The sequence below is a fragment of the Blastocystis hominis genome (genome assembly GCF_000151665.1).
Source record: "Blastocystis hominis, Singapore isolate B (sub-type 7) whole genome shotgun sequence assembly, scaffold_9".
Taxonomy (NCBI): Eukaryota; class Bigyra; order Opalinata; family Blastocystidae; genus Blastocystis; species Blastocystis hominis.
The window spans coordinates 602,616-616,341 of NW_013171868.1; the positions used below are offsets into that span (position 1 = coordinate 602,616).

At 41.8% G+C, this 13,726-nt stretch overlaps 2 protein-coding genes; both read left to right on the forward strand.

Moving 5' to 3' along the window:
* Nucleotides 1-2,645: 2,645 nt before the first annotated feature.
* Nucleotides 2,646-2,895, forward strand: GSBLH_T00005142001 (uncharacterized protein; the record flags this gene model as incomplete). XM_013044146.1 has 1 exon in its annotated part: nucleotides 2,646-2,895. The coding sequence occupies one exon, from the start codon at nucleotides 2,646-2,648 to the stop codon at nucleotides 2,868-2,870; it is 225 nt and encodes a 74-aa protein (XP_012899600.1). The 3' UTR covers nucleotides 2,871-2,895.
* A 6,422-nt stretch (nucleotides 2,896-9,317) lies between these two features.
* GSBLH_T00005143001 (uncharacterized protein) lies at nucleotides 9,318-12,539 on the forward strand (the record flags this gene model as incomplete). XM_013044147.1 has 6 exons in its annotated part: nucleotides 9,318-11,949; nucleotides 11,981-12,052; nucleotides 12,085-12,177; nucleotides 12,212-12,283; nucleotides 12,316-12,405; nucleotides 12,436-12,539. 6 exons carry the CDS (start codon nucleotides 9,318-9,320, stop codon nucleotides 12,507-12,509), a joined length of 3,033 nt encoding a protein of 1,010 aa, XP_012899601.1. The 3' UTR covers nucleotides 12,510-12,539.
* Between the last annotated feature and the right edge of the window lie 1,187 nt (nucleotides 12,540-13,726).

The window sequence follows — 13,726 nt, forward strand, 5'->3', positions numbered from 1 at the left end:
TTTAACTAACCTATAATTTGAATCCACATAGGATCGGTTTCTCAATATGATTCATCGGAATATCTAACGAATGTAAGACATAAAGAACATCGTAGTTGTATAGTCGGGTTAGCAATGTCTGCTGTAGTTCCTTATGACTAAAAACTCCAAAATCACAATAATACAGGAGTCGTCCCATTTGTTTAACGGGAATAAAAGCATTTATTCTATATCAATCACACCGTGGTTATTTGGACTATTTTAGTGGTGGTATTATTTTTTTCTGGTACGAATATTCCATCGGACTAACCAATAGGACACTATTCTAATGTCAAATTTACCAGGAAGTAGGGGAAATCGGGGTTACTGAGTAATTAGATCCAGGTTTTATTAATCTAGCTCCCTCAGGTGGTCAAGTTACTCCAGGGCCTTACTTCACCCCATTCCCTTCATATTTATTGGTGAATAGCTATGGTCAACCTTATGTTGCACCACAGGTAGCTATGTCCCCTCCAGTCAACGGCTTCCCACCTGCTTCTGCAAATATGCCACCGAAACAAGTACAAAAGGAAAACCCTTGTAAGTTTTGGTCGTAGTGTTTTTATATGATTAGGGAAAAATAGAAATATTGCTGAGATCAGAGATTTCGTCCCTCCTAGTGGCGGCGATCAGTTCCAGCCTCAGCCCCAGGCTCAGGCTCAGGCTCAGGCTCCGGCTCAACCCCAGTTCCAACCTCAACCGAAGCCTCAGTCCCAGCCTCAGTCCCAGCCTCTGCCTCAAGTTCCGTATCAACCAAAGTCGCAACTCCAATCCAAGCCTCAAGTTCCGTATCAACCAAAGTCACAGCTACAATCCAAGCCTCAACCTCCAACTCAATCCAATCCTCAACCTCCAACTCAAACTCAATCCAAGCCTCCAACTCAAACTCAATCCAAGCCTCCAACTCAAACTCAATCCAAGCCTCCAACTCAACCAAAGCCTCAACCTCCAACTCAAACTCAATCCAAGCCTCCAACTCAACCAAAGCCTCAACCTCAACCTCAACCAAAGCCTCAACCTCAACCTCAACCTCAACCGCAACCGCAACCGCAACCTCAATCCAAGCCTCAACCGCAACCTGTAGTGGTCAGTTCGAAGGCTGAGGACGAAATCAATTTTGTTTCTTATCATCAAAATTGCATCTACTCCCCAGATGAAATCCGGTTGATTGGTAGCTCGGTACGAGAAGAGAGAAAAGGAGAATACGAGAGAATCTACAAAGAGATGAGGGAGAGCAACGAGCCGGATGCGGAGAAATATGAGACCATGGTCCATACTTACTCTTGGATTATCTCAAGAATCGATGTAGCTTTTTCCATGTTCCTTACCTTACCTGTAGGCTCAAACTGCACATGGCTTGCTCGGCGAGTTCCAGGCCAATTTGAATAAGTTGACTCTTGAGAACTTTAACCAGATCTATGTGAAGATGACAGCTCACAATCCTACTACGCTGGAGGAATATCGGAGCATTATCGATCTCATTTACAAGAAGGCCATCATGGAGCCTCATTTCGCTCCGATGTATGCTCGTCTGTGTCGCAAGCTCCACAAACATTACCCTTCGATCATAGAAAAGATTATTGTTCCTGCAGGTGATAAGGGTCACTATATCTGCTATGAAGCTGGATCCGATAAACCACTCTGCAAGGAGCATGCTACCAAGGAGGAAGCGCTTCAGGATACCAAGAAGCGCCTGTCCGTTCGCAAGATCCTCGCTGAGAAGTGCCAGCAGGAGATGGAGTCTGAGGGCAAGACTGTGGAATTGGAGAAGCAGCGACTGGAGATCAAAGCCAAGCTGCGTGGAGAGAGTGACAACAAGCTTCTGTCAGAGTTCACCGAGATTGAGTTCCAGATCAACACGATTCGTCGTCACACATTCGGAAATATCCAGTTTATCGGAGAGCTGTTTAACTGTGGTCTTCTGCGCAAGCCCGATGTGATTAAGGCCTGCTTCGACCATCTCATCACGCCTCCCGAAAACGCGGACGAAGAGAAAACGGAAGCTCTCTGCAAACTGCTGCATACGGTGGGAGAGACTATGTACAACAACGCGGTATTCTCGCCGCTCCTGCAGGAAGCAGTGGAGAAGATCGAGCCGCTCGCCAATACAAAGACTATTACAATGCGTGTCCGATTTGCTGTTCGTGATCTCATTGATTTGGCCCAGAATATGTGGAAGTCGGACCAGAAGGACAAGCTCGAGAAGCTGAGTAACATGCGTATGGAGCAGACGATCAAGAAGCTCCAGAGTATTCTAGAGTAGGTGTGTGTGTGACCAATCTGACGCGTAGTACATTGAAGAACCGCTCTGGCAAACCAGGACCGCACTCCTATGGCAAGCCTCCTGTGCCTGTTACTCCCATTGTGTCCGAGCCTCCGGCTGTGCAGATGATAAAGCAGGACGACTATGATAAGGTGGGGCAGATCGGATTGTGACTTATGCGTAGTATATCAACTCCATCACATCGGGATTGAAGGAATCCAGAATCTCGCATGATCTGGAGGACTTCTGGTACTATTTGGAGACAAAGCGAGAAGATACCAAGGGCACAAACTCTTTGGTCATGGGCTGCATGGTTCTGTACTGCTGCGAGCAAACCATTCCAGGAAAGCCTGAACTACAGGAAATGCTCAAGTGCTTCGATTTCTGCCTGAAGGAGAACAAGGTTAAGGTGGATGATGTGTATAAAGGCATTGTATCGTCTCTCCACATTATGGACATGATGGACACTCCGAAGCGCTATGAGGTGGCGAAGGTTATCATCAATCATCTTATTGAGAAGGAGTTTATCTCAGAGGAGGTACTGAAGAAGAAGTTGAGCGAGGTTCCAAGTGGTTTGAACTTGGACTGAGCTGTGCAGAGTATCTGGGATGCAATGCGTGTTTGTTGGAGTAAATAGTATGGTGGTAGTGGTAGAGGTTGTAACAGTAATGGTGGTGAAAGGGATAGAGGTTGTAACAGTAATGGTGGTGAAAGGGATAGAGGTTGTAACAGTAATGGTGGAATAACACTTCCTGTTACAAGAAGACAAAAACAATTAACAAAACTATAATATTCCACATGCTTCTGCTATAGCTATCAAAATATATCACCAAATGAGAATTCATTTTGCTCATCATATTAACTCTCTCCCATTTCAGATAATTATTTTATAGGTATATCTACTGCTCCTCTCACAGAGCAATAGTAGTCAAGTGGTAAGATAGGTCCCTGCCACGGATCAGGCCCGGGTTCGATTCCCGGCTATTGCATTTCCTCTTTTCCTGTTTTTTTTTAAAAAAAACTATTTTCCTTTATTTCAATGTTAATTAGCTTCACTTCCCTGCGGATGCCCTCTAACCCGTCCTTTTCAAATGGTATTTCACTTTTGTCCAAACAAACCCAGCCAACTACAAGATCGCGTACTCAACACCCTTCTTGCACTCATACACTCCATACAAGTTGATGTAATCAATCTCTCCCACAACTTCGGACGTTTCTTTCTTTCGATAAGACTTCACGAGCGCTCCTTCTCCCTGCGTCGACAAATACTTGACGATAGAAGGCGACACGCTGAACTCGGCCTCGAGACAGCGATTCACGAGCATTTGCGTAATATAGAGCACATCATCTTCCACCTTGTAATCCTTTTCTCTTGGCGATAGTACACTCAACACCAGCGGCTGCGATGTCTTTTCCTTGCTGCACTTGCTAACGCCTTCTTTGCTCTCTTTTCTTAAAACAGCAGACCGAATCGATTTTTGCAGTACGAGAATGGAGTCCGTGTGTTCCTTGAGGTCCTGCATCAAGAATCGAGCCATTAACGACTGGATATACTCCTGCAAGAGCCGCACGCCGATCGTCTTCTTACGAGTTTCGGTCCGGTAGGTGATTCCATGGCTGGTGAGAACCGCGCGACTGGCTTCATCGCAATCACTATAGATGATGACGACTTCTCGTGGTCACTTATTCAGAATCGTAAGAATCGGGCGCGAATAGAACATCACAGACCATTCATAGTCTTGCAGCAACGACCCCAGCATTCGGACTCTCTACACCTGACGCATTCATGCCGTTCCCACTCTTTTCTCACAGACTTCTTTGAGCCGAACCGCCTGAATCATCCCATGATGAACCAGGTCCACTCCTTCACTCTTTCCAAAGAATTCTTCCGCAGCATACTGTTTATCGGATACAAAACCGTTCAAGATGGAGTAGCGATGTCTCCATACAGTATTCGGAACAAGAGGAAGGAAATTGGGCTCCACTTCCAAGGGAGGCAGGAAGGAGAGACGCGAGATGGAACGAAGAATGAAGAACCAGAGATAGGCCTGCGACGAAAGATGCTCATGATCCATGATATAATTGTCCACAGTGGTCTGGGTCGATTCTGGCTTCAGCAGAAGCAAGGGTGTAGACAACTAGAAATGACTCGAGAACGCAAACAGGACGTAAGAGAGCAAAATATACAATTCATCATCATGCTTGTAAAGCTTCACGTCAAGGTTCGTGAGATCGATGAGTTTGTGAAGAATCGCATGCTTTGAATCGAAATATCTATATGAAATGATGGAACGCATCAAAGCAATACTCGTAAAGATATCGATCGCTCACTACATAATAGCGGGACTTCATTTCGATCTTTTCCCAAGGAAACACTTTTCCTTTCTCTCCCCCCTTTCCCATCCCCTTTCCAATACCAATGCCCTTTCCGATTCCAATACCAATGCCCTTTCCGATTCCGATTCCGATTCCGATGCCCTTTCCTTTTCCCTTTCCATGCAGCTCGGCAAAAATACCGGAAGGATCACTCGGATCCACACTAGAACAACACTCTTTATTCCATTCGTTTTCATCCTCCGACGTAATCGACACCGAAGACACGCTTCTACACAGAAAAGCGCGCTGTACCTCCCCTTTGATCACATATCGCACTCCTGTAAACCCGGTAGATTGATAGTATGAGAGAGGGTTCGCCGGACTGAACCGATGCTTCTTCATGAAGGCGTCCAACAGCAAGTCCGCCTCACAGCAGTCCCTTCCTTCAAGAGGCGTGATGAGCTGCTTGACACGCGATTTAATTCGGGAGGTGCCCTGCAAGCACTCACGCACAAAGAGAACCATCCCATTCTCCTCCGCATCTTCCAAGTCCTCTTTCCAGAAGGACAAACGCGGCTGAAAACCTTTGCAAAGGCGCGAAAATAGAATAAAGGCTAGGTAAGGTTTGGTCCAGGGCAGATCCAACTCGAAGATAGAGCAAATGTCATCCATATAGCAAGAGTAATTGACGAGTCCATATCCTACAGAATTCATTGCAAGGAACTGTCGGAGTGCAAGGTCTACAAATAAGTGACACTCTTTATGGGAAGATACTTATGAGAATTTTGGTGTAACTGGACACTGACTTGTAATGATGTAAAATAGAGTCGGTAAAATCGTCAACATAAAACCATTCTCGGTCTTGTGTTCGAATAATGCTCGTTAGGATTAAGGTTAGGGCTTGTTCATAAATCGAAGAACGCGACATGGCCATGCACTGAAGAAAGAGAGACTGTTCCGAGGAAGAGAAGGAAGTAAATAGAGAATAGAACTGATAGGACTTGAAAAACAGAAGCAAGACAGAAAGAAGCAAGTCCACCAGATCCTCGTTCTTATTCTGGATGAAATAAAAGAGTAAATCTATTCAGTAACCCCTCCATCCAAAATCCACCCATCAGAACCGATTCACATTCCGATGCATGCAATTCTGCGAGTAAACTGCTCGTAGCAATCGAGCTTCCAGGCGCCTTTTTACTCCCCTCCATGTACAGAATGAGTAACAGCACCGAATGCAAGAGAAGTTCCTGGCCATTCTCTTCCGAACAATAGAAGATCGCTTGAAGTGATCCATCATACGGATCGTTGCAAATCCCTAAGCTTGCTAGGAACGTGTCCTGCATATCCATCGTAAAAACGCTATGTCTCTCCTCCACCAGCTCATCGTCATAACTATTCGGCGAGCGTAGCCTCCGAAGAAGAGAGTTCTTCTTCTTTTGGAAATGGTTGATCGAGAGATTGTGGAGAATATTGTATCGAAGACGATCGAGCAGCGTGAAAATAGCAGAGGAAAACATGTAATCCGTGATCGTTTTCACAAAACTACCATTCCATTGGCATAGTAGAATGAGCGTCTCCGTTGACAATTTTACAATCCGAATGTCATCTTGCCGAAGACACGATATTATCACAGGAATCGCGTCGAATTTCGGAAGCATTTTGACATAGGGAGAGAGATTAAAGCTTAGAGAATGCATAACCGACGATTTTGCATGAGCTTCTGCATTCGTAGATTCAGGATCCATGTTATAGGACTGCAATAAAGATTCAAACAACTCACCCCTTATCGTATGATTCGATGACTGAATAAAGTCCATCTCCGACTGACAGTGACCACGATTTTCTTTGTTTTTAAATTCGTAGATAATACACGCGAATATGGCAAAGGCGCGCAGCACGATTTGATTGGTTGTTTCGCCATAGGTCTGATTCCAACTTTGATTTAGATAATACACAGGAAGTGCCATTTGATGAAGAAACACATAGGTTAGCTACAGTACACTTTTGAAGTATTGCTACATTACTCTTTTCTCCATCCGAAAGAATTTCGGGAAACAACTTGTATAATATCACTTCTAATACACTTTTTATCTCAAGAGGATCCTCCTGCTTCAGGCAGGAACACAACTCTTGAATTGTCATCTGAAGATATTTTTGAATGTTTAAGGATTCTAAAATTAAAATAGGAACTAAGGATGTACGCTCCATGTTTGTTTAAATAGAATCGTATCAATAAAGAGGTTTTTTTCTTTGATACCGCGGTTATTGAGGAAAATACTGGGAATAGTGGCAAACATATACATACCGAGGGCGAGAAAGAGTTTAATGATAGAGCAAGAGAGGAAGTGTACGAGTAGAGAAGAGAAAAAGCTGGAATGAGGAAAGATGGGAGTAGACAAGGACTTGTTTTGTAGTATTTGCTTAGGTAGAAAGTAGTAGTAGTAGTAGTAGTAGTAGTTCTGGTAGTAGTAGTAGTAATTCTGGTAGTAGTAGTAATTCTGGTAGTAGAAGTTCTAGTAGTAACGGTAGTGGTGTTGGAGATGGAAGGTGAAAAAAAACGAAGTGGTAAGTATAACGAAATAACAGAAACGCTGAAGAATAGGCATTTCTTTCAGTTCATCCAAAGCTCATGAAACAAAAGTATTTATGAAGATGATGAAAAACTAAGTGCATACCACACGTATCACACTGATGATCAGTAACTTGTTCTATGTTTATTCTATCTCAGTCAAACATATACAAAATGATAGAGTCTTTAAAAACTTCCCATTTCCTATTTTGGCAAACGTCAAGATTTTCATTGGCTATTAACTCGATCTTTCGTGGAACTCTGCCACCGCTAATCGATTATTCACTTCAATTCATAATGTTCTACGATGCTAACTGAAAATGAACAATCCTCACGTCTTTACGATTCTTTGCCTTGCATCACATTCGAATATTTAAAATAACATCACTGTATACATTCATTATAATCGTGTACTATAATTGTGCTCAATTCTGTATTCTATGTACCTGAATAAAAGTGCTATAATAAGTTAACTACTAAACACTTAATACTTGCTGGAAACACAAATATGTATTCACATCCAGCAATACACTATGATTCATTTTTGAGCACACCATTTGATCAAGAGCTTTGGAAATACCTTCGGCGAATACCAATAATTCAAGTATTAGGTGAACTCCTATGTGGTCTAACAAAAAACCTTGTTTGCTGTAATACACGCTAATTTAATTCACTCAAGAAATGAAGAATCTAAAAAGGTAGTTTCTAAATAAGCAGTCAATCTTTAGTACAATCAATCTAGGGTCATTCATTCATTTTAAAAATAAGTGCCTAAATAATATCTGATTTAATTCCTGTACAAAATAGCAAGTAGTCATTTGCACTCAAAAACATTGTTCAGTAAACAGAAAAAAACCCACATGAATTATATAAGGAATAATTAATGGGAGTTTCAAGCATTCTTCTTTCTAATAGAAAATGTATTATGACCATAAAATCTTACTAGATGAATTCTGTTCTGTTTTTTGTTCAGATTATCTTGTTGTCTCAGCTTGCGATAAGCGGATATCAATGCGATGAACAAGGTTATAAAACCTTCCTTACTGGAGATGAAATTGTATCGAAAAAGGGATTTGGTTTCGATACAGACGGCAACTCTGTAGGTGAATGGAAACCTACTACTGACGAATATGAGGCGTATGCAATGTAGTTTATTTTAAACGTAGATATATGAGAAACTGGATAGATGCCTGCAAACTTCTTGTTGCAAAGCAGGCCTATCGTCGGTACAAGATGGATCTCTCTCTCTATTCTGATTTTGACGAGGATGGTATTTCGAGGTTGTCTTCGCTGGCCATTCGATACAATCATGACGTAACCCCATTTGAAGCAATTGCTGAGGATTCTGAAAAGTATCCTGTAAACGACGCAGACCTTATCAGTCCTCGTGAATATTGTCCTATTGGCAATGCGGAGTCTTCATATCTCAGCAAGTTTTCTCAAAGTACCTACGCCAACTCCACTTCATGGGCTACTGCCATTATCACAGCTGCTGAAGCTGCTATTAACAAAGATGTTGTTGCTGAATCTGAGAAAGTACAACTGTCTGTGGTTCATCTTCTCCATTGTCTTCCTGCCTCTTCTGGAATCAATTTGAATGATGTTCGTTTTAATGATATTTACTCTTTCTTGTCTGAAAAGGGATTGGTGGAAGTTGGTGAGGTAGCTAAATACCTTTACGGGAAGGATAAGATTGAGGAAGACTATATTTGTAATAATAAGTATTACTCTAAGGTATACAAGTTCTCTTCTATCTCCTCTGAAGCTCCCAACAGAGGTGGACTGATGAAACTTATTGATGAGAGAAATCCTGTTGTTGCTCTTTTGGCTATCAATCTTGATACATTCCGTTATGTTCTTGATACTGGAAAGGATATTCCTTACAAGGGAGCTGATGATCAGCCTACTTTGTTTGCTGTCGTACGTGGCTATAATAAAGAGAAAGAAGAAGAAGACGGAAAGGCGTACTGGGACGTGGTTGCCAATGTTGTGCCCTGCCAGAGCGTGTATTTCACACTTCCTATGACTGGTGATACTGCGTTGGCTAATTATGCTGGTATTGCTGGTTATGCTTTTGCTTTGAAGCTCTCTGAAACTGTGACAAATCCTGAAAATACAGTACTCGTTGTAGAGAATGAAAATTGGAGGGATCAGATGAACAGTAACATTGTCACGTTAGTCTTCCCTGAGGGTTATGGTCAAGGTTTACTCGAGTTCGAGTTGGTTGTTGATGATTCAAATTACGAGGATTTCAAAAACTTGAGAGAAATCACTTTTGGCATTAATTCATTCCCTAATGTCAAAGAGGCTGCTATCGATGTATCAAGGCTGGACTCGATTTCTATTATTTTTAAAACTGGTTCTTTCTCGGAGTTGGAAAACGGTGGTAGACGGCTTGTTAGTGGTAGACGTCTTGCTGGTGGATCACTTGTTATCAAGTTGCCAGGAAATGCGACTGTTGTGTTTGAAAAGGATTCTGGAAAGAACTTTGATACGGTAGTTGTTGGTGGTAAGGACATCGATTGGACAGTGGAAGATGGCGCCCTGTCTGGAGTAACTAATGTTGAATATGCGGATGAGAACAGCAAAGGCAGTGCTGAAGATCTTGCAAACAAGATCGATAATGCTAATAATGATCAGGGAAAACCTACTGTGGAACCCTCTATTCCTACTACTGAACCGCCTACTACTGAGGCTCCCACTGAGGTTCCTACTACTGAGGCTCCTACTGAGGTTCCTACTACTGAGGCTCCCACTACTGAGGTTCCTACTGAGGTTCCTACTGAGGTTCCTACCACTCAAGCTCCTACTGAGGTTCCTACTACTGAGGTTCCTACTGAGGCTCCTACTACTGAGGTTCCTACTACTGAAGCTCCTACTTTGGCTGGAACCTATACTATTGATGATGCAAAATTTCTTTATGATATTCCTGAAGGAACTCTTTATGTGGAGTATGCTGAGCACTTATGCCCTGAATGTGAATCATTTTACTTAACTTGTGATAACCTGAATGAAAACTGGCGTGAGGTGAAAGTTATTACCTTCGGAAAATATTCATTCCCGAATGCCAATACTCTTTTTATTGATTTAGAGGATGGTTGTGTGTCTAATATAGAGAGTGTTGTCGTTAAACAAGGAGCGTTCTCTGGAATATATGATTCAAGACGACTTGTTAGCGGTAGACGTCTTGCTGGTGGATCACTTGTTATCAAGTTGCCAGGAGATGCGACTGTTGTGTTCGAAGAGGATTCTGGAAAGAACTTTGATACGGTAGTTGTTGGTGGTACGAATACCACATTTGAGGTGGGAAATGGTTCTTTGTCTGGAGTAACTAATGTTGAATATGAGGATGAGAACAGCAAAGGCAGTGCTGAAGATCTTGCAAACAAGATCGATAATGCAAATCCAGGGCAGGAAAAACCTACTGTAGCACCCTCTATTCCTACTACTGAGCCGCCTACTACTGAAGCTCCCACTACTGAAGCTCCCACTACTGAGGCTCCTACTGAGGCTCCCACCACTCAAACTCCTACTACTCTTCCTCCCACTGAGGTTCCGACTACCGAGGTTCCTACTACTGAGGTTCCGACTACTGAAGCTCCTACTACTGAAGCCCCTACTACTCTTCCTCCCACTGAGGCTCCTACTGAGGCTCCCACTACTCTTCCTCCCACTGAGGCTCCCACTACTCTTCCTCCCACTGAGGCTCCCACTACTGAGGTTCCCACTACCGAGGTTCCCACTACTGAGGTTCCCACTACTGAAGCTCCTACTACTGAAGCTCCTACTACTCTTCCTCCCACTGAGGCTCCCACGACTTTGCCTCCCACTACTCTTCCTCCCACTGAGGCTCCCACTACTGAGGTTCCCACTACCGAGGTTCCCACTACTGAAGCTCCTACTGTTTTGCCTACCGAAGAACCTACTGAGGCTCCCACTACGGCTGCCCCCACTACTGCTGCTCCTACTGTGGGCCCTACGCCATACAGTTGTGAGGAGGGAACCGTATTAGTGAGTGCTTCTTTGGTATCCAGTGGAGACAATACCGAAATTTCCAGCGATGCACGAGTCACTTTCTTCTATTCTGTGGATGAATCGGAGACTGATATTATTCTTGACTCGTTAACACCTTATAATTGGAAGTGTATTGAGAGCAAGCTCCTGACCTTGGTCGTTGAGGGTGATTTGAGTAACTACAAACTTAAGATCACTTCTTCTTCCACACCCGAAGAAGAGCTTGACTTGAATACATACAACAACAACAATTATTATCATCCTTCTGTGGGCTTCATTCAGGAAACTACGATGATTTCATGTGAACTTCCTACTGATGTAAAAGCGGAGGTGAGAGTACTGAAAATTACTAGTGGCGCTTGCAGCCATCCTGGTAGTTTGGATGAATCCTTCAATCCTCATTTCGATGGTACACCTATTGATTTCAGTGAATTTACCAATTTGATTTATCTGAATGTTGAGGATGACAATCAGTTCCAGGCCCAGAATGAGTTTGAGCTCACAGGTCTTAATCAACTTGAAGGTGTGAAAATTGGACAGAACTGCTTCAATTATCAGAAGTCTACGACTCCTAAAAAGAGATATAATAAGCGAGTGTTCTCTATTACTAATTGCCCCAAACTTACTGAGATTAGCATTGGTAATTACAGTTTTTCGGATTTCAGTGGCGGTTTCACGCTGAACAGTCTGCCCTCTTTGGTAAATCTGTATATTGGTCAGCTCGGAAAGCCTTCTTTCAACTTCTATCGTGCAAGTAATTTCCGTTTGCAATGTACTCTTGAATCTATTGTTATTAGATGTAGATTTGGTTTCTCTGCAGTATGTGGAGTTAGGTAACCAGGCATTCCGAATGGCGACCGATGTCGTCTTCGAGAGTAAGCTGTGATGTCTTATAATAACAAAATAGGCCTTTCTCAGTTACAGACTGTTGATCTTTCTGCCAATGCTTTGCGTGGTCAAGCTGTTACTGCGAGCACATCTGTTAATTTGAAATTAGTTTGTAATTATCATTGAAATGGTAAATAATCAAATAGCTCTGCCCAAACTCACCATTTTCAGATGCAGACTTAACAACTTCGTTACGACTACAAATGTCTTCTTATATGGTATATTCTAACTATAACTATTTTTAGTATAGGTATACCTAAGGCATCGTTGAAAATTGTCAATCAGGCGGAAACAAATCAGTCATTCATGGATGCTTCCGAGGTTAGTGGCGAGTTCTCAGGTAATCGTTTTTATTCTATTGTCATTGTAGAAAACCCGGCTTTTGTAGAGGTTATCCAGAATCGGTACAATAGCTTCCATCCAACTGAAGCTTCTTCTCCGTAATAATTGAAACAGGACCGAAGTTCCATTTGTTTCTAGTTTGTTAATAACAAACGATTTGAAATTGGCTTCCAAATATTGGGCATGGTATTAACTGTTGTCATATAAGAAAGTTTGTGTGAAAAGTGTACTAGAAATGCGATAAATTAGTGCAAAGTCAAACAGAAGAATGCACAACAGCTTAATTTGTAATCTCATTGTTCTATGTAACACCAAGGTAGTATAATCAATTATTAGCGTTCAGAAGTAATTTCATAGATAGAATCGCGAATAGAAAAGAAAGGAATCATAAAAGGAAGAAAAGACAAGCTACTAAGTGCTTTATGTGAATCATAGTATATATGCCAATACCAGAATGGAGTAGATTGTAGATATACTTATTACTATTCGCTTGCAACACATTTCTTACACAGAATGATAGAATATTGTCGAGAAGTACATAAACGTGCTTATTTCTCAAAAAGAATTCATACTTACTCATATTCTATACGTAAAGTGTGAGATTGCGAAGAACCAGGTGTTTAGAGATAATAACTCTGTCCATACAAAATAGTATGGACATACACAGTAATCATTCAAAAAAAAAGAGGTATTTCATTCAAATACAAAGGAATCATGCCCATCATCTATTTCTCAAAATAAATATAAGAATTATAATAAAGAATAGCTTCTAAACAAACTACAGAACAACACACGTGGAACAAGGGATTCTATGTCAGTACATTCAATTCCTACAAAAACAGTGAGTGGATACTAATCTACACATTATATGATGACCAATTAAGTGACAAATTGAATTGATTGTATGTAGTAAATCCATCACCTTCCCAACTACTCCAAGCTAATCAGTTTTATAGGTCAAAGATATAAGCATATTCAAAAAATAAGTGGAATAATACTAGGGGATGAGGACTGAGCTCGTTTAAAGTATTTAGGTCCTGGACCAAATACTATTCCCGATTCTCTATTATTCTATGTAGCTCAGATAGAGAAATAGAAATCATGCCCAATTCTTTACTTATACAATGACAATACCGCCATTAGCTAATGGTTGCCATATTCAAATGAAATCAAATCTGTTCATCTTGTTTCAATGGATAGAAAGAAGGGAAAACTTCAACCATAATAATTATTGATCACTAAACAAAAATAGGAACCACAAAAATAGGACAGGAGTTTCATAAATGATACAAACTCATATTATTTTTGAAAAATGAGAG